Genomic DNA, 20,285 nt, shown 5'->3' with positions numbered 1-20,285 from the left:
TATGTTTTTATTTATTGAGACTATTTTGTTTATACAACTGATGTTCATTTTAGAATCTGGCCTGCTCTTTTCTGAAGGGAGATGGAGGAGTGGATCTGGTGGAGAGCAGACGTGGGAGGGGGGAGACTGGGAGGAGTGCAGGGAGGGGAAACTGTGGTAGGAATGTAATGTATGAGAGAAGAATTTAAAAAAAAAGAATCTTTGTCTGTAGACAATGCATGAAAAGAAAATGAAAATCATCCTACACTTTACCTCTTATAAATAAATTCCTGAAATTGTGTGGTGTAGATTCATTGAGAACTTTCTGTTCAGTAATGCAGACTGGAACCCAATGAGCAAAGTTCATCAGTATGCGTTGCCTGTTTTCCCTTTGACAATCAGCCACTTACAGAGGCTTAACAATAAGTAGACATTTGAACCATTATGACGTCATGTCTTCTTGTCTACACACTCTTTAGTTTGTCTACTGCCCTCGTAAAGTGGACTTGCTTGTGTGGCCATTTATTAGGTATCACATCCCCTCAGAGAGACATGCACTCTTCTTAAGGCTGGGCCCAGGGCAAACATGTTGAAAGCACCATGATTAGATTGCCAAGTCGGTCTATTGACAACAAACTGCTCTTGGAAGGAATCTGGTCTTCAGTCAGATCTTCCGTCTGAGGCAGAAGGCCTTTGATGTCTTTTCTGATACTGGCCTTGGCAGCTACAGACATGCAAGCCTTTCTGGGAGGAGACTCCTTGCTCCCCACACACCTAGGACTGCTCTGGGCTCCAGCTGCAGGAGGCTCCACACTGCTGGCACTGTCTGGGCTCCGGCACGGTGGGTGAGTGCTTGCTTTGGGTGAGAGATGAGAGCTCTAATATGGGGGAGGAGCCTATGGTGCGGAAAGGGCTCTGGCTCCAGAATATTGTCACCCTGAGTTGGAGTTCACCTTCTTCCTGAAGGCAGAGACAGGAACCTGTTCTGAGGTCGTCAGCCTGGGGAACTGCACTTACAAGGAGACCTGGCATGGAACGGTCTTCTCTCGGGCTGTGGCCTCTGCTGCTGCTGGCCTGCTGGCCTCTTCCTACTGGTGAGTGTGTGCTACTGTGTGAAGGCCTGGGTGTCAGGGACACAGGTTTATAGAACATTAGTGACTGTGCTCAGGGATGGCACAGTGCTGGTGGTGTCTGATGCCTTACTTTGTGTGTGTGTGTGTGTGTTTATTTTAACTAACTTTGATTTCACCAAAGCAACCATTTGGATTCTGTAACAGTGCAGAGTATTTATGGGATTGGGATGTGTAGTGAAGATAAGCCAGCTCCTTCTTCTTCTTCTTCTTCTTCTTCTTCTTCTTCTTCTTCTTCTTCTTCTTCTTCTTCTTCTTCTTCTTCTTCTTTTCTTCTTCTTCTTCTCATGGTTTCTCTGTGTAGGCCTGGCTGTCCTGGAACTTGCCCTATAGACCAGGCTGGCCTTGAACTCAGAGATCCACCTGCTTCTACCTTCTGGTGCTGGGATTAAAGGTGTGCGTCACCATGCCCATCTGAAGATGAGCTTTCTAATCATGAAGCATTCTAAATGAAACCCAGAATGTTCTCTCTATGTTTTTGTTCTTATTCCTGAAGGTCTGGCTGGTGAGAACTTGGTGAATTTCCTGGGTGGTGATAATAAATGTGAAGGCCAAATACAATTGCTGTATGATGGACAGTGGGGCCTTATGTGTGGGGACGGCTTGGGCATGCAGGAGGCCTCAGTGATCTGCAGACAGCTCGGCTGTGGCTCTGTGCATTCTATTTCCCAGTATATTTTGACACCTGAAGAGATGAAGCAACCTTGGCTGTATGGTGCCCAGTGCCGTGGTGAGGAAGCCACCCTCTGGGAGTGCCTCCTGGGGCCTTGGGGGCCCCTCAGCGGCTGCAAATGCCAATGTGTGGCTGTGATTATCTGCTCAGGTAGGTTAGATGGAGACCCCGAGATCCTTACTCCCTGGGACTTCTCTATCTGTCTCAGCCATGGAAACATGGAGGCAAATGCATAGGGGAGGATCTAGCCAGGTATGAACACATCCTAAGCTTGGAATCTTAAGCCTACTGGGTTCTCACCTTTTGTAGACACATTCCCAGTAACTTTAAATAAGATCTCCAAGTTTTTAAAGTTAGATGCTTCCCTTGTTAATGTTGACCACTAGAGAATGTTCCCATTCTGACTATGCATAAGGCAAAGTTCCAACCAAGGAGTTAGCCACATGGTGTAGAAGGCAGAAGCCCTGGCCCACTTTCCCTGGAAGGATGGGGTTTGTTACCTTAGGGCAACAGCAATGGGTGCGAACTCCTCCAGGGGTACTCTGGACAATGACTCAACATGGGGTAGTCAGTACCCATCCCTTGTGTTTGCCCTTGGGACACAATACCAAGACTCGGTTTCTCTTCTATGCCACCAGGTGGTACCACGCGACAAATCAGGCTAGCTGATGGTAGCAGCCCTTGTGCTGGGATTCCAGAGGCCACTGGCCTTTCAGGCCTTGCCCTGAGATGTGACTTGCAGAAGGAGGAGGCTGGCGTTCTGTGCAGACAGCTGGAATGTGGCACTGCTCTACAGTGGTCCAGAGCCCATCATGGAGCAGATAGGAAGCAAGAAGAGAAGTACATTAAATGCCAGGGATCAGAGCCTGACATTTTACATTGCCAGATCAATGTGAACTTCCTAGAGCAATGTGACCTTCTGACCTACACCCAGGTCATGTGCACAGGTAGGAGCACCCACACAGAGTATTTCACTCTTCATATTGTATATACATACACGAAGAAAGTAGACCCAGATATTTGCTCCACGGTAATGTCAATGGATTCCTTACCCCAGATACATAGCTAAAAATAATCCACTCTGCCACCGAGATGTAGTTGTGGGAGACCCCAAGGTGTCCCCTGAAATCAGTGCTCACTGCCCTTTCCAGGACACAGATGGCCATGATTCCGTAGAAGCCAAGTAGTCAGAAGGAGTGTTTGTGCTCAGGGTCTGTGTGGAGTCCAAGGTTCAAGGGAGGACAGAGCAGGGATCAGAGTATTTGGTCTGTAGTCCCCAGTGTTGTGGTCCTCCATGTCAGGGCTAATGAAGGTGGTCCTGTATCCTCCTCCCACACCATTCATTTCTGGGGACCCGAAAGCAGCCATTAGGTCACATCACCTAGTGCCTGTCCCAAGGACACCTGGAAGTCTGGCTGGTGGGTGGTGAGCACCTCTGTGAGAACTCCCTGGAGGTTCAGTGAGAACTGACCTGGACTTGCTTATAGATCACATAGTTTTCTGGGAGCTGGTGTGGTGTGGCTGTATCCACATCTGGGAGTTTGGCTGGGGCTCAGTGCTTGGGTAGAAGCAGGCCTTCCACTGTGTGGGCAGTGTGTCACTGATGTTCCGTTATCCACTAGAGCCTGGACACTGCTGTGGCCATGACCAAGATGCTTCACTGACTTTTTCAGGGGAAGTGAGTGAAGTTATGGACTGGGAGGGTGTGATGTGATGTGGTCATAGTCTGGGGTCTGGGCTCTGATGACCATGGATAGCTAGGCAGGTAATTCAGGGCCTGTGTTCTCTGATGCAGAGGTTCCTTGGCCTCCTTCTTACCTTCTCTAGCCTTTCAGGTTTGTTCACCTTTGTCAACCTTTGGACAAATGTCTCCTCAGCTCTGTTATGGATTTCAGAAATAGCTGGTCTGTCTTTTTTGAGTGGCATTGATGGTTTTGCATATTTTTATGGCAGACTTTAAAACTTGACATTGCAAGTCCAAAGTCCTGCAGCATCACCTCTAGCTTTCCACGTCCTTTAGCACTATGTCCCGGGCTTTGATGGGCCTTGAGTCACCTTGTTTCTGGTGTGTGGGGGGACCTGGCTCACATGTTCCACATGGATATTCCGTTTCTCCAGAACCTTGCTTGAGACATTCTTTTTCCTATGTGAATGGCCATAGACCCTTTAAGAAATTTGATGACTGTAAGTATGTGTGATAATTTTTGTACTATTATTTCTGTTCCACGGGTCTCTGTCTAGCCCACACCATACCACAGTGCTTTGGTCCACGTAGCTTTGCTGTAAGTTATGAAATGAGGAAGTGAGTATCTAGCTGCTTGTATGGTTGTGGGTCTTTGGGAATTCTCATCTCTACAAGAATACTAGAATTAACTTTCTAACTTTCTGAGAACCTGCCTGGGTTTTGTACTGCATCTGCCAACTGCTTTGGGTGAGGTCGTCATCTTCCTAGACCATATCCTCAGTCCTTCATATAAAGCCTGCTCCCATCTATGTAGATCTTGTGCAATTATTTTTTCTTGATAATTTTTTGTTATTTATTATAATTTGTTTATTCATGTATGTATAAATACAGATAAATAGACACGGACTTTTAATGTTTTTTGGTGAAAATACAATCCTAATGAGAATCTCCTAGAGTAGTAAAAAATTCTACTCTAGAATATAAATAAACACAAATTGAGAAGTTTTGTAACAAAGGAACAGGGGTCATAGCAGTATTATTAAAATAGTATACACATAGAAATATTTGTAACAGCAATAGGGATATAGGCAATACTCCCCTTTTCAATGAGTGCAATGGAACAAGACTTTTGTGTTTATTTTTCATATTACTTTTTTCACAACAATAACACACTGGGTGCAGTGCCTTATACCTGCAATCCCAACTCTTGGTAGGCTAAGGCAGAAAGATTGTCATGCATTCATGACAAGCCAGGAATACATACAGAGTTCTAAGTCAGCCTGAGCTACAAAGTGAGATCCTGTCTCAATCAAAGCAAGAGGAAAACATTAAGGAATAGTATAACATTATTCGCCTCTTACAGATTCTGTGCAAATCAGTAAGTACTGTGTTTTCTTAAAAACAAGAACTACCATATGACTAAGCTGTATCATTCCTGGGTACTTACACAAAGGATGTCAAGTCAACATATCAGAGACACTTGAACAGCTATGTTTTTCTCTTAACTTCTCATAATCTCAAAAGTGGAGCTAGTTTAGCTGTTCATCAATGGATGAATAGGTAAAATGTGATGCATACACACATGCAATTATATTTAGCCTTAAATAAAAATCATGACATTTCCAGGAAGTCATTATGCTAAGCACAATAAGCCAGATACGAAAACACAAATTCCTTTTATTCATCCTCCTACTCAGAACCTATATTTAAATTTCTATATATGTATAAAATCAAGTTCTCCAAACTCTTGATGAGCATGATATATTCAAGGACTGGAAAAATATTTTTGATACTGTGTTTAATTTTCCTCTACATTTATCTACCTCTAATCAGTATCTTGATTAATGGATGATTCTCTTCTTACCTGTCAACGCTGAATTCATCATCTTAAAGTAACTCAAATAATAAGATCATCTTTTGATGACTTTCTCCTTTGCTGGTGACTTTTTTGTAACACAATGTTATCAATCAATTTGATTCTAACGTTACATACTTAGTAAATGCTTGCCTTTTCTATGTCTTTTTCTGACTCCCTCTAAGATTGAGAATACACATTATATTTCTGCACAGTATAAAAAGCTTTTTCTTTTTAAGACACTTTGCAGGTTCTGACAATTAAAATGAAGATCAATATTTGACATAAATGTTAGGGCATTTGAAAAAGTGCAGACTCTACCTTCAATGAACAACTTTCTTGATAAATTTAACTTATTAGAAATGAAACAGATGGTATCATCTGTCTAGCCAGAGGCTCTTGATCTGCTAATGGTAGCTGGTATGTATTTTGTCTTGCACAGTCAGCCTTAGAGCCAACCAGAAAGTGGGTGGTTACTCCCATAACATTCATGCCATTGTTGTGCTGATGGTCATGTCTTGCCAGGCCAGTCATTTTTATAGCTCTCAGGGCTCATGGCTGGATAAGACTGATGATTACTTTTCTTTTCTGGCAGTATGCATCACATCTTTCAGCATTATGAAAGCTGGATGGTAGGGACAAAATTTCCAGATCAGTACCCACTTGATTTCTTCATGTTCTATGACTCAAGTATGTGGTGTCTTCAGCAACAGGGCCTTACTGTCAAATTCTGGAGACTAACCAAGAGCATTGGCAATAACAGGTACTGTTTAGGGGTCTTTGTAACCTCAGTGACCAACAACTCTGAAAGAAGTAGCCCATTCAGGGCACTGGGCTTTTTTATTTGTTAGCCTGTGGTATCTCATATGTGTCCTGGTTAGTCTTTTGTCAACTTGACATAGGTAGAGTCATTTGCAAAGAGGCACCTCAATGGAGAAAATCCCTCCATCAGATTTCCTGTAGGTAAATCTGTGGGGGCATTCTTGATTAATGATGGATGTGGGAAGGTATAGCCCACTGTGGGTAGTACTACTCCTGGTCAGGTGGTCCTTGGGTGTATAAGAAAGCAAGCTATGGAGAGTAAGACAGTAAGCAGCATTCCTTCATAACCTATGCTTCAGTTCCTGCCTCCAGGTTCCTGCTTGAGCTCCTGCCTTCATTTCCCTTCATGATGGACTGTAATCTATAAGCTGATCACTGCCCACATCTCCCATTTTCTTTTGGTCATAGTATTTTATCACAGCAATAGAAACCAAATTAGAACAAAGAATTGGTACCAGGGAGTGGGACAGATCTGTGGGGACAGACCTGGCCATGTTGTTTTGGGGGTGCTTGCAGAAGGATTTTGACATTTTGGGCTAGAAAAGTCACTGAGTACTCAGAGCTTAATAGGCTGTTGTAGGAGCTTGGAAGCCAGGGATGCTGAAAGAGATGCAGACAACAGAGGCCTGGCTTGGAAAGTTCCAGAAGGAAGCAAAGACTCTGTCTGGGATATATATATCAGAATCAGCTATGATCAACAAGTGATCAGAACCATTGAAGATAAACCTTGCTTTATTGGGACAATTGATTCTGGTTATCTGGGACTGAGAAATCAGCTGCAATAAAAGAGACCAGCATCCTTGAGGCAAAATCTTCTGGGCAGCATTTCTTCAGGGTCAGCACACAGAAGCTGTGGTCTGGGAGTAGGGTAAGGGGTAAGGCTGCATCTCATGCTAGCTTCTAGACTAGGTAATGTGTAAAAATCTCTCCAGGTGGTACTGGTTTAGGCAGTGTAAGAACCCTAGGATTTAAAGAGTCATGGAAAGAAGTTGAGGCCTGGCACCATGTGGCAGGGTCAGAGCTTCTGAAGAGATCCCAGGACAGGCTACTGGTGAAGATCAGTCTAGTTGCAGTGGTGACCCCAGAAATTTGGAGATCCCAGTACCAAGGGATGACCACCAAGGACAGCAGCAGCTGTGGCGTGGAGCTGGCTTAAGCCTATGAGGTAAGCTTTGTGTGCTGTGGAGGGCAGATCTTGACAAGTGGACCGTCTCGAGCCCACTGGAGCCAGAAGATTATGAGCGAACCCCAGCTGTCTTACCCCACTCAGAATGGCTAAGGTCAGCAAGAAAATGACAGAAAATCCTGGTGAGGTGGGGAAGAGGAACCCTCAGTCACTGTTGGTGGGAATGCAAATTGGTGTGGCTGCTATGGAAATCAGTATGGGGAATCCTCAAAAAGCTAAAAGGAAATCTATGATATGAGCTAGCCATACTACTCCTTGGCATATGCCCAAAGGACTTGACATCTTACTCTACAGATACTTAGTCAGCAATGTTCCCTGCCACCCTATCTACAACAGCCAGGAAATAGAAACAACTTAAATGTCCTTCAGTAGATGAATGGATGATGAAAATGTGTGGTAAGTATACACAATGGAATACTATTCAGCTATAAAGAAAAATAAAATTATGATATTTGCAGGTAAATGGATGGACATAGAAATGATCATATTGAGTGAGGTAATCCAGACCCCAAAATACAAATGTGATATGTTCTCTCTCACCTGGGGTTCCTAGCTCCAAACCCTCAGATGTGAGTAAACAATGAGTAACCATAGAAAACAGGAAAGTATAAAGGACCATAGGTGGTGGCAAGGGGTGGTACTATTGAGGGGAATTACAGGATACAGGCAATATGAATCTGGAAATAGAAAAACTAGAAGGAGGCTCCAACTGGACAAGCAAGAGGGAGATCAGTACAGAAAGACATTGAAGGATGAGGGATAGTTAACATTAAAGTCATTTGATAAAGCCTCAAAGAATCATATTATATTTACCTAATATTATACTATATCTATATCTTCAGGGAAGTTACACCACTTGAGTTGACAATGCTCCCCACAAGGACCATAAACTAACAAACAACCCAGTACCAGGCACCAGAAACCTCCTTTTCAGTGGTTGTTCAGGGTACTCCAAGTGATTCCCCAAACAATATATATAGGCCACTGCCATTGTCTTTGGTTGCCTCTTAGAAGTTGAAGGTAAGCCCCTATTGCTGAAGACACAGCACATTTGGGACACAGGGCTGGATTGTTTGAGTTGCATATAACCTGAAAGCCTCTTTTCTGAATTCTAGCCTCCATGCTACCAGAGAATACTATATAAGCTGCCAATTAATAGTCCACTGAGCTGGGCGGTGGTGGCGCACGCCTTTAATCCCAGCACTCGGGAGGCAGAGCCAGGAGGATCTCTGTGAGTTCGAGGCCAGCCTGGGCTACCAAGTGAGTCCCAGGAAAGGCGCAAAGCTACACAGAGAAACCCTGTCTCGAAAAACCAAAAAAAAAAAAAAAAAAAAAATAGTCCACTGAGCTGTGACATCCATGAACCACAACCATGACCAGTGTGATAAGCTATCTATAAAGGTTCAAAAAGTGGCATTCACACGTAGGTTGTAACCAACAGCTGTCTAGCTGAACTTAAGGCCCACAAAGAGGAGGGAACTCAGCCTAGCCAATTGCCTGGGGCTAGTGAGGTCATGGATCATAGAAGCGAATCTACTGAAGGGGTGTTCCCTTCTGGACCCCAGATCAGGCATAGACTATCACCCAAACACCAGTTTTCAACACAAAGAGATCTTTTATTAAGCAAGATAGAGAGATAAGGTGGCTGAATCTCAATAGGGCAGAAGCAGCAGCAAGTGCTCTGCAGGAGCAGTTTTTAAGGAGAAAAAAGGGAAGTCCATGCTGGGATGAGTTGGTAAGTTCTGCTTGGACATGTTAGTCAGTGTAGCCAAATAAGGGATTTCGATAGATGGACCTTGGTGGCTAGCCTCAGGGATGAGTCAGGCACAAGGAAATGGTCAAATAAGGAGTCTAGTGGTTTAGCAAAAGAGAAGCAGGGTTGGGGTGATGGGGAGTGGGGGTAGGGGGAGGGCAGGACCTGTCCCCACCAGTACCGTGTTTACCATTTTGGGCCTGTTAGAGCCCTTCATTTACTACTGCTACTTGCTAGACCATACTGCCTCAAGCACATTCTAAATCTTATCCTTCTGCACACAGATAAGTGCAGTTACCACCCCTTATCAAAAGCCTCTCTTTGTAGGAAATGGAAACCATCATAGAAAACCACAATAGGACACAGTGCAGAGATCAGTGGGTAGTGGGAGCTCAGCCCCAGTGAATTCACCTACATCTCAGCTCCAGCATCTATGGCTCAGAGAACTGTAGTAGAGGGGAGTGGGAAGACTGGGAAGTGTAAACTAGAATAGCAGAAGTCTGCTATGAGACTGTCTCTCCTAGAAATGGACAACATTTGCATAAACAAGACTGGGACAAGGCCAACATCAACAGACATGTTAATGCGGAAGAAGGAAATTTTCACAGTGCTCCACCTCTAGACAAAGAACCACTGGCAACTAATGACTGCAGGTAGGGAGAATTAGACTCTCCCAGGTATAAGTCTCCTAATTAGTTATCCAATACAACTGGTCGGCACTGAAACCATGTGTACACCACCAACCAAAAAATACACTCATCAGGTGATGTGTGGATGAATGTGTGGATGTATGTACACACACACATATGTATGTAACAGTAATAAAAAAAAGAGGCCATCAGTTTTAAAGTGGGGGGCATGGGAGGAGTTGGAGGAAGGAAAGGGAAAGTGATAAGTGATGTAATTCTATGTTAATTAAAAAAGATAGAGAAAAGATTAACCATCATAGTAGTTATTTACTTTCGGGGATTTCCTAGATTTTAGAGTTTCTGTTTAGAAATTTAGTATTAGCAGGTGCATTTGCTTCATTGCTTGAGTTGGCATTTCCCCTTTATATATGTATTATATATTATATAGTCTCCTTTTAATATTGTTCCTTTGTTTTATGTCTTTGACATCATGACTCTAATTGCGCCTATGAAAGTCCCGTCCTTCCCCTAGATGAGGGAATTTTCTGCTATAATTTAACAGATATTCTGTCTTTATTTAATTAAATTTATTTTAAATCTCAATTCCTTCTATCCCATGAATTCTGAGGTTAATTTCTTGACCGTATCACTTCAGAAACTGTGACCCTGTTCATTTATTTTTTCTTTATTGAAGTATGAATGTGTCCTTCGACTTGGGGTTTTCAGGGTTCTTTCTTCTGCTTGGTCGAAACTGTTGGGACCCTTTCCACTGTTTCTATATTTACTTCTCTCAGTTTCTCATTTCCAGTATTTCTATTGTTTTTTTCAAAATATCAGTTTTCCCTCTGAGTTCAAGTTTCCCGTTGATGTTGTGACTTTCCATCATTGCTGCTCAATTTCTCTCCCACTGAGTTGGATTTCTTATCTGTTTCTGTCTTTCTTCTCCAGGTCCACCTTCTTTTTCTTACCCCATTACTCTGTTTGTTCATATTTCACCCATTTCATAGCTTTCACCTCAGTAGTTGAGAATCATGATTTTTAGTTTATGTTGCCTTTTGTATACGATTTTTGGTGTTTATGTGTTCCAATCTGTGCATCTACTGGTTTGGATTCCCCTTCTGGTTTTATTGGGGATCTTCTTAGTGAGCAGACTACTGCTGTGGACTCAAACCCCACTACCCGTCAATAAGGAGAAAAAAACTTAGTGTAACAGAAACCACATCAAACTGAACAAGATACAGAAATACACTGAGACAAACTAAAACAGGTGAACTCACCAACTATCACCAAGAATCAGAACATGGCAAATGCTATAAAATTAAAAGGAAGTTATTTAGGGAAAATGTTCTTTTTTTCTTTCTCTCAATTCTTCTCTCATAGAATACATCCCAATTGCGGTCTTCCCTCCCTCCCCTCCTCCTAGTCTCCCCCCTCCTCTCTCCCCCAGATCCACTGCTCCTCTGTTTCCCTTCAGCAAAGATCAGACCTCCCAGTGATATCAACCAAACACAGCATAATAAGATGAGATGAGATCAGGCACAAACCCTCATATCAAGGGTGGATGAGACAACCCAGATGAAATATGAATGAATGGGGTCTAAGAAGGAAACAAGGGAAGGACAAAGTGGAAAGGTGAGCTGAAAAGAAGAATGAAAAAGAAATGGAGCATTTGAGAACAGTGTTATGAAGGAAAGAAGAAAGAGGAAGAGATTAAGTGTTGTTGGTTTTTTGTTTGTTTTTTTTTTTGTTTTTGTTTTTGTTTTTTTGAGGCAAAGTCACACACTGTAGCCTTGGCTGATCTGGAGCTGAATATGCAGAGCAGGCCGGCCCCCAACTCATAGAGATCTACCTGCCTCTGCCTCCTGAATGCTGGAAGTAAAGGCATGAGCCACCATGCCCAGCTAAAAGCTTTTATGGAAAAAAAAAAGGATAAGAGCTGGTGAGGTGGCTCCGCTAAGTGTTAGGAGTGCTCTTGCAGAGGACTCATGTCCAGCAACCCACACACTTCTCAGCTCCAGCTCCAGGACAGCTGATACCCTCCTTGGGTTTCCATGGGCACTGGTGCTGCTGTGAACATTCCTAAACATAGTCACATACACATGTACATAATGAAAAGTAGAAACAAGTTTACTCAAGATGAAGTAAACAACCTACTTCAAATACAATAAAATGAAGTAAATATAAATTTAAAGACAAGAATATAAAATAACAAACAGCTTTTAAAAATAAGTAAAAATGTACTAAGATATGGTAAAAAGAGAACAACAGGACATGCTGGCTAGTTTTATACCAGCTCGACAAAAGCTAGTCATTTGGGAAGCTCAGTTGAGAAAACACCACCATATTTACCAGTGGAAAAGCTTTTGGTGCATTTTCTTGGCTGATAGTGATATGGGAGGGCCCAGATCACTGTGGATGGTGCCACCTTTGGGCTGGTGGTCCTGGGTGCTATAAGAAAGCAGGCTGACTAAACGGTTGGGAACAAGCCAGTAAGCAACACTTCTCTATGGCCTCTGCATCAGCTCCTTCTTCCAGGTTCCTGCCCTGTTTTGAGTTCTTGCCTTGACTTCTCTCAGCGATGGCCTGATATATAATTGTAAGCTGAAATAAACACTTCCTCTCCATGCTGCCTTTGCTCATGGTGTTTTATCACAGCAATAGAAACCCTAAGCAAGACATCTTCCCTGTGCTGGGTTATAAGCATGCACCACTGCATGCAGCAGTTTTTAGCCAGGCTCTGGGGGATTCAGAATCTGGTCCTCATGGTAGTGTTGCAGGCCTTTGTAGACTAAGTCATCTCCTTTGCCTAGAATTACTATTTGTCTGTTTTTTCTTACACTAATTTGAATATGTTTTCCCATTTCCGGCTTTTGATGAGAAGTTGACAGCTCATCTTTTATTCCTGACTATGTCAATAGCCACGTCCTTGTTGCTGCTTTGAACACTCTGTCTTTTGAAGATTGATCATAGTGCAGTCTTTTTTAAAATTAAAATATAATTACATCACTTTCTCCCCTTTTCTTCTTCCCTTACTTCAACCCCTCCCATGTGCCCACTTCACAGCCCCATGATACTTCAACAATGTGGCTCCCCACACAAGACCTAAACAACAACAGTATCAATAGGTATGTACTCTCCTTTGGAACTTCTCATGTTAGCATTTTCAATTTAGTACATTTTGTTACTATTTCTCCAAATGACCAATAAAAATACGTATTTAAGGTATACAACACGCTTTGATATATACATATTGTGCAATGTCTAACCAATGTAATCAATATATTAAGCCACATAATTATCATTTATTTATGGTGAGAACACTTAAAGTCTACTTTCTGGTGTAATGATAGTAAATTTCCCCTAGGTTCATGACCTATTTAGTCTCAGGTTCTTGGTATAGAATATCAGGTATAGATTACCTCTCATTCAAATATATATATATATATATATATATATATATATATATATATATATATATGATATTGTGAATGATATTGTTGTCCTGATTTCTTTCTCGGCCTGTTATTTGTCTATAGGAAGGATATTGATTTTCATATGTTACTTTTACATCCTTCTATTATGCTGAAAGTGTTTATCAGCTGTAGATCTATCCCACTTGAGTCTCTAGTGTCTTTTATATGTAAAATCATATCATCTCAAAGATTTTCAAGTTCTTCCCTTCCTGTTTGTACTCCCTTGCTCTCCTTCCATTGTCTTGTTGCTCTAGTTAACACTTCAAGTACTCTATTGAACAGATATCAAGAGAGTGGACATCCTTGTCTTTCTTCCTGAATTTAGTGGAAATTCTTTGAGTTTGATCTCTGCTTAGGTTAATATTGGTTGTGAGCTTTCTGCAAATTGCCTTTATGATGTTGTGCTTTGTATTTCTGCTCTCCTCAGGATTTTTATCATGAAGGGATGTTGGATTTTGTCAACGACCATTTTTTGCATCTAATAAGGTGATCATGTAGTTTGTCTTTAAGTCTGTTTATATGGTGGATTATGTTTACTGATTGGTGTATGTTGAACCATCCTTACATCTCTGGAATGAAGCCAACTTGACTTGGTGGATAATCTTGTTGATGTATTTTTTAATTTGCTTTGCAAGTATTTTATTGAGAAATTTAATTTTGCATCTATGTTCATAAAGAATATTGTTGTATAATTTATTCTTTTTTTGTTAGGTCCTTGTATGGTGTTGGTATCAGGGAATAGTGGCTTTGTATAAAGAATTGGGAAGTGTTCCTTCAATTTATATTTTGTGGAATCGTTTGAGAATATTGGTATTGGCTCTCCTTTGAAGGTCTGGTAGAATTCTGAGCTGAGCACATCTGGCCATGGGCTTTTTATTTTCCTTCCTTCCTTCCTTTTTTCCTTCCTTCCTTCCTTCCTTCCTTTCTGTAGGGATATTTTTAATTACAGCATCTATTTCTTTTTTTTTTTAATTTTTATTTTGCAATACAATTCAGTTCTACATATCAGCCACGGATTCCCTTGTTCTCCCCCCTCCCGCCCCCCTCACCTTCCCGCCAGCCCGCCCCCCATTCCCATCTTCTCCAGGGCAAAGCCTTCCCCGCAGACTGAGATCAACCTGGTAGACTCAGTTCAGGTAGGTCCAGTCCCCTCCTCCCAGGCCGAGCCAAGTGACCCTACCCTGCATAGGCCCCAGGTTTCAAATAGCCGACTCATGCAATGAGCACAGGACCCGGTCCCACTGCCTGGATGCCTCCCAAACAGATCAGGCCAATCAACTGTCTCACCCACTCAGAGGGCCTGATCCAGTTGGTGACCCCTCAGCCATTGGTTCATATTTCATGTGTTTCTGTTCTTTTGGCTATTTGTCCCTGTGCTTTATCCAACCTTGGTCTCAACAATTCTCGCTCATATAAACCCTCCTCATTCTCGCTAATTGGACTCCCAGAGATCCACCCGGGGCCTAGTCATGGATCTCTGCATCCAGATCCCTCAGTAGTTGGATGAGGTTTCTAGCTCGACAATTAGGGTGTTTGGCCATCCCATCACCAGAGTAGGTCAGTTTGGGCTGTCTCTCGACCATTGTCAGCAGTCTGTTGTGGGGGTATCTTTGTGGATTTCTGTGGGCCTCTCTAGCACTTTGCTTCTTCCTATTCTCATGTGGTCTTCATTTACCATGGTCTCCTATTCCTTGTTCTCCCTCTCTGTTGTTGATCCAGCTGGGATCTCCCGATCCCCCAAGCTCTCTTTCCCTCAACCCTTGCCCTTCACTACCCCCACTCATGTCCAGGCTGTTCATGTAGATCTCATTCCATTTCTCTGTCATTGGGCGATCCCCGTGTCTTTCTTAGGGTTCTGTTTTCCAGGTAGCCTCCCTGGTGATGTGAGTAGCAGTCCAGTCATCCTTGTTCCACATCTAGTATCCTGCTATGAGTGAGTACATACCATGTTTGTCTTTCTGAGTCTGGGTTACCTCACTCAGGATGATTTTTTCTAGATCCATCCATTTGTCTGCAAACCTCATGATGTCATTGTTTTTCTCTGCTGAGTAGTATTCCATTGTGTATATGTACCACATTTTGTTTATCCATTCTTCAGTTGAGGGGCATCTAGGTTGTTTCCATGTTCTGGCTATTACAAACAATGCTGATATGAACATAGCTGAACAAGTGTTCTTGTGGTGTGGTTGAGCATTCCTTGAGTATATGCCCAAGAGTGGTATAGCTGGATCTTGGGGGAGATGGATTCCCAATTTTCTAAGAAAGCGCCATATTGATTTCCAAAGTGGTTGTACAAGCTTGCATTCCCACCAGCAGTGGAGGAGAGTTCCCCTAGCTCCACATCCTCTCCAGCATAAGGTGTCTTCAGTGTTTTTGATCTTAGCCATTCTGACAGGCGTAAGGTGGTATCTCAGAGTTGTTTTGATTTGCATTTCCCTGATAATTAGGGATGTTGAGCAATTCCTTAAATGTCTTTCAGCCATTTGTGTTTCCTCTGTTGAGAATTCTCTGTTTAGTTCTATAGCCCATTTCTTAATTGGACTGTTGGGCATTTTGATGTCTAATTTCTTGAGTTCCCTATATATTCTGGATATCAGTCCTCTGTCAGATGTGGGGTTGGTGAAGATCTTTTCCCATTCTGTAGGCTGTCACTTTGCCTTGTTGACCGTATCCTTTGCTCTACAAAAGCTTCTCAGTTTCAAGAGGTCCCATTGATTGATTGTTTCTCTCAGTGTCTGTCCTACTGGTGTTCTATTTAGGAAGTGGTCTCCTATGCCAATGCCTTCAAGACTACTTCCTACCTTCTCTTCTAGCAGGTTCAGAGTAGCTGGATTTATGTTGAGGTCCTTGATCTACTTGGACTTAAGTTTTGTGCACGGTGATAGATATGGATCTATTTGCAGCCTTCTACATGTTGATATCCAGTTTTGCCAGCACCATTTGTTGAAGATGCTTTCTTTTTTCCATTGTGCACTTTTGGCTTCTTTGTCAAAAATTATATGTTCATAGGTGTGCGGATTAATGTCGGGGTCTTCAATTCGATTCCATTGGTCCACATGTCGGTTTTTATGCCAGTACCAAGCTGTTTTTATTACTGTAGCTCTATAGTACAGCTTGAAGTCAGGGATCATGATGCCTCCAGAGGTTGTGTTATTGTACAGGATTCTTTTGGCTATCCTGGGTTTTTTGTTTTTCCATATGAAGTTGAGTATTATTCTTTCCAGGTCTGTGAAGAATTGTGTTGGTATTTTGATGGGGATTGCATTGAATCTGTAGATTGCTTTTGGTAAGATTAACATTTTTACTATGTTAGTTCTGCCTATCCATGAGCATGGGAGAGCTTTCCATTTTCTGACACCTTCTTCAATTTCTTTTTTCAGGGACTTAAAGTTCTTGTCATATAGGTCTTTCACTTGCTTGGTTAGTGTTACCCCAAGGTATTTTATGTCATTTGTGGCTATAGTAAAGGGTGATGTATCTCTGATTTCCTTCTCCGCTTCTTTGTCTATTGTATACAGGAGGGCTACTGATTTTTTTGAGTTGATCTTGTATCCTGCTATGTTGCTGAAAGTGTTTATAAGCTGTATCAGTTCCTTGGTGGAATCTTTGGGGTTGCTCAAGTATACTATCATGTCATCTGCAAATAGGGAAAGCTTGACTTCTTCCTTTCCAATTTGTATCCCCTTAATCTCCTTATGTTGTCTTATTGCTCTGGCTAGAACTTCAAGTACTATATTGAATAAGTATGGGGAGAGCGGACAGCCTTGCCTCGTTCCTGATTTTAGTGGAATTGCTTTGAGTTTCTCTCCATTTAATTTGATGTTGGCTGTTGGCTTGCTGTAAATTGTCTTTATTATGTTTAGGTATGTTCCCTGTATTCCTGATCGCTCCAAGACCTTTATCATGAAGGGGTGTTGGATTTTGTCAAATGACTTTTCAGCATCTAGTGAGATGATCATGTGGTTTTTTTCTTTGAGTTTGTTTATATGGTGTATTACATTGACAGACTTTCGTATGTTGAACCATCCTTGCATCCCTGGAATGAATCCTACTTGATCATGGTGGATAATTAATTGTTTTGATGTGTTCTTGGAGTCTGTTTGCCAGTATTTTATTGAGTATTTTTGCATCGATGTTCATGAGGGAGATCGGTCTGTAGTTCTCTTTCTTTGTTGTATCCTTGTTTGGTTTAGGAATCAGGGTAATTGTAGCCTCATAGAAGGAGTTTGGTAATGTTCCTTCTGTTTCTATTGTGTGGAACAATTTAAAGAGTATTGGTATTAACTCCTCTTTGAAGATCTGGTAGAATTCTGCACTGAAACCATCTGGTCCTGGGCTTTTTTTGGTTGGGAGACTTTTAATTACTGTTTCTATTTCGTTAGGGGTTATTGGACTATTTAAATAGTTTATCTGGTCTTGATTTAGTTTAGGTATGTGGTACCTATCCAGAAAATTATCCATTTCTTTTAGGTTTTCCAGTTTTGTGGAATAGAGGTTTTTGAAGTATGACCTGATGATTCTCTGGATTTCCTCAATATCTGTTGTTATGTCCCCATTTTCATTTCTGATTTTGTTGATTTGGATGCTCTCTCTCTCTGTCTTTTGGTTAGTTTGGATAAGGGCTTGTCTATCTTGTTGATTTTCTCAAAGAACCCACTCTTTGTTTCATTAATTTTTTGTATTGTTCTCTTTGTTTCTATTTTATTGATTTCAGCTCTCACTTTGATAATTTCCTGGAATCTATTTTTCCTGGGAGACTTTGCTTCTTCTTGTTCTAGAACTTTCAGGTGTGCTGTTAAGTCACTGGTGTAAGATTTCTCCAGCTTATTTATGTGGGCATTTAGTGCTATTAATTTCCCTCTTAGTACTGCTTTCATAGTGTCCCATAGGTTTGGATATGTGATGTCTTCATTTTCGTTGATCTCTAGAAAGTCTTTAATTTCTTTCTTTATTTCTTCCTTAACCCATTGGTGATTCAGTTGGGTATTATTCAGTTTCCATGAGATTGTAGGTTTTCTGTAGTTTTTGTTGTTGTTGAAATCCAACTTTAGACCATGGTGGTCTGATAGAACACAGGAGGTTATTCCAATTGTTTTGTATCTGTTTAGATTTGTTTTGTGGCCAAGTATGTGGTCGATTTTAGAGAAGGTTACATGGGGTGTTGAGAAGAAGGTATATTCTTTTTTGTTAGGATAGAATGTTCTATAGATATTGATTAAGTCCATTTGGGTCATGACATCAATTAAGTCCTTTATTTCTCTGTTAAGTTTCAATTTGGGAGATCTGTCCAGTGGTGAAAGTGGGGTGTTGAGGTCTCCCACTATTAATGTGTTTTATATGTGATTTAAGCTTTAGTAATGTTTCTTTTACATATGTGGGTGCCCTTGTGTTTGGGGCATAAATGTTCAGAATTGAGACTTCATCTTGGTGGACCTTTCCTGTGATGAGTATGTAATGCCCTTCTTGATCTCTTTTGATTGATTTTAGTTTGAAGTCTATTTTGCTGGATATCAGGATGGCTACACCCGCTTGTTTCTTAAGACCATTTGATTGGAAAGTCTTTTCCCAGCCTTTTATTTTTAGGTAGTGTCTATCTTTGAATTTGAGATGTGTTTCTTGTATGCAGCAGAAAGATGGGTCCTGCTTTTGTATCCATTCTGTAAGCTTATGTCTTTTTATAGGTGAATTAAGTCCATTGATATTGAGGGATATTAATGACCAGTGATTGTTCATTCCTGTTATTTTTTGGTGGTGATGTGTGTGTACTTCTCTTCGTTGAGGTTTACTGCTGTGGCTTTATCTATTGCCTGTGTTTTCGAGGGTGTATCTGACTTCCTTAGGTTGGAATTTTCCTTCTAGTGCTTTCTGTAGGGCTGGGTTTGTGGATAAATATTGTTTAAATCTGGCTTTGTCATGGAATGTCTTGTTCACTCCATCTATGATGATTGAAAGTTTTGCTGGGTATATTAGTCTAGGCTGACATCCATGGTCTCTTAGTGTCTGCATTACATCTGTCAAGGTCCTTCTGGCTTTCAAAGTCTCCATTGAGAAATCGGGTGTTATTCTGATAGGTTTGCCTTTATATGTCACTTGGCCTTTTTCCTTTGCTGCTCTTAATATTCTTTCTTTATTCTGTACGTTTAATTGTTTAATTATTATGTGGCGAGGGGACTTTTTTTGGGGGGTCTAGTCTGTTTGGTGTTCTATAGGCTTCTTGTATCTTCATAGGCATTTCCTTCTTTAAGTTGGGAAAGTTTTCTTCTATGATCTTGTTGAATATATTTTCTGTGCCCTTGAGTTGGTATTCTTCTCCTTCTTCTACCCCTATTATTCGTAGGTTTGGTCTTTTCATGGTGTCCCAAATTTCTTGGACATTTTGGTTCATGACTTTGTTGGCTTTAGTGTTTTCTTTGACTGATGAATCTATTTCTTCTACTGTATCTTCAATGCTAGAGATCCTCTCTTCCATCTCTTGCATTTTGTTGATTATACTTGCATCTGAAGTTCCCAATCATTTTCTCAGATTTTCTATTTCCAGCATTCCCTCTGTTTGTGTCTTCTTCATTTTTTCTATTTCCCTTTTCAGGTCTTGGACTGTTTCCTTCATTTGTTTCATTGATTTTTCTTGATTTTCTTTCAGTACTTTATTGTTTTCTTCCAGGACTTTATTGATTTCTTCTAATTTGTTTGCCCTTTCCTCTAGTTGTTTACAGCGTTCTTCACATTTTTTTTGTCTTTTCCTCTACACAAGCCTCTAGCTTCTTCATGATGTCATTCATAAGGCTATTTTCTTCTGCTTCTTCCAATTTCTGATGTTCAGGTCTAGGTGTTGGAGGAGGGCTAGGGCCTGGTGATGCTGTATTGCTATTCATTTTGTTGTATGCATTTCTGCCTTGACGTCTGCCCATCTCCTTGTGGTTCGTTCTTGGCCTTATCCGCACACTTGGTTCAGACAGAGCTGACAGATTCAGGGAGTCTCTCTCTCTTGTCCAGATGGGAGCTCTCTTGTCCAAATTGGAAGTCCGGGGCAGGATGGGAGCTCTTGTCCTGAAGGAAAGTCCGGGGCAGGATGGGAGGTCTTCTCTCTCTCTCTCTCTCTCT

The 20,285-nt window shown here is 41.6% G+C and overlaps 1 protein-coding gene across 1 annotated transcript in view; it reads left to right on the top strand.

Moving 5' to 3' along the window:
* The first annotated feature begins 1,009 nt into the window (after nt 1-1,009).
* Nucleotides 1,010-20,285, top strand: part of Scart1 (scavenger receptor family member expressed on T cells 1) — a 64,738-nt gene continuing 45,462 nt past the window's right edge. The window contains 3 exon segments of the mRNA XM_059255864.1: nt 1,010-1,073; nt 1,606-1,932; nt 2,421-2,729. Of these exon segments, the coding sequence (XP_059111847.1) occupies nt 1,010-1,073; nt 1,606-1,932; nt 2,421-2,729 (700 nt within the window).

The sequence above is a fragment of the Peromyscus eremicus genome, chromosome 1 (genome assembly GCF_949786415.1).
Source record: "Peromyscus eremicus chromosome 1, PerEre_H2_v1, whole genome shotgun sequence".
Classification (NCBI taxonomy): Eukaryota; Metazoa; Chordata; class Mammalia; order Rodentia; family Cricetidae; genus Peromyscus; species Peromyscus eremicus.
Note: the sequence above shows the minus strand (reverse complement) of the source record. Positions and strands in the feature narration are given on the sequence as shown.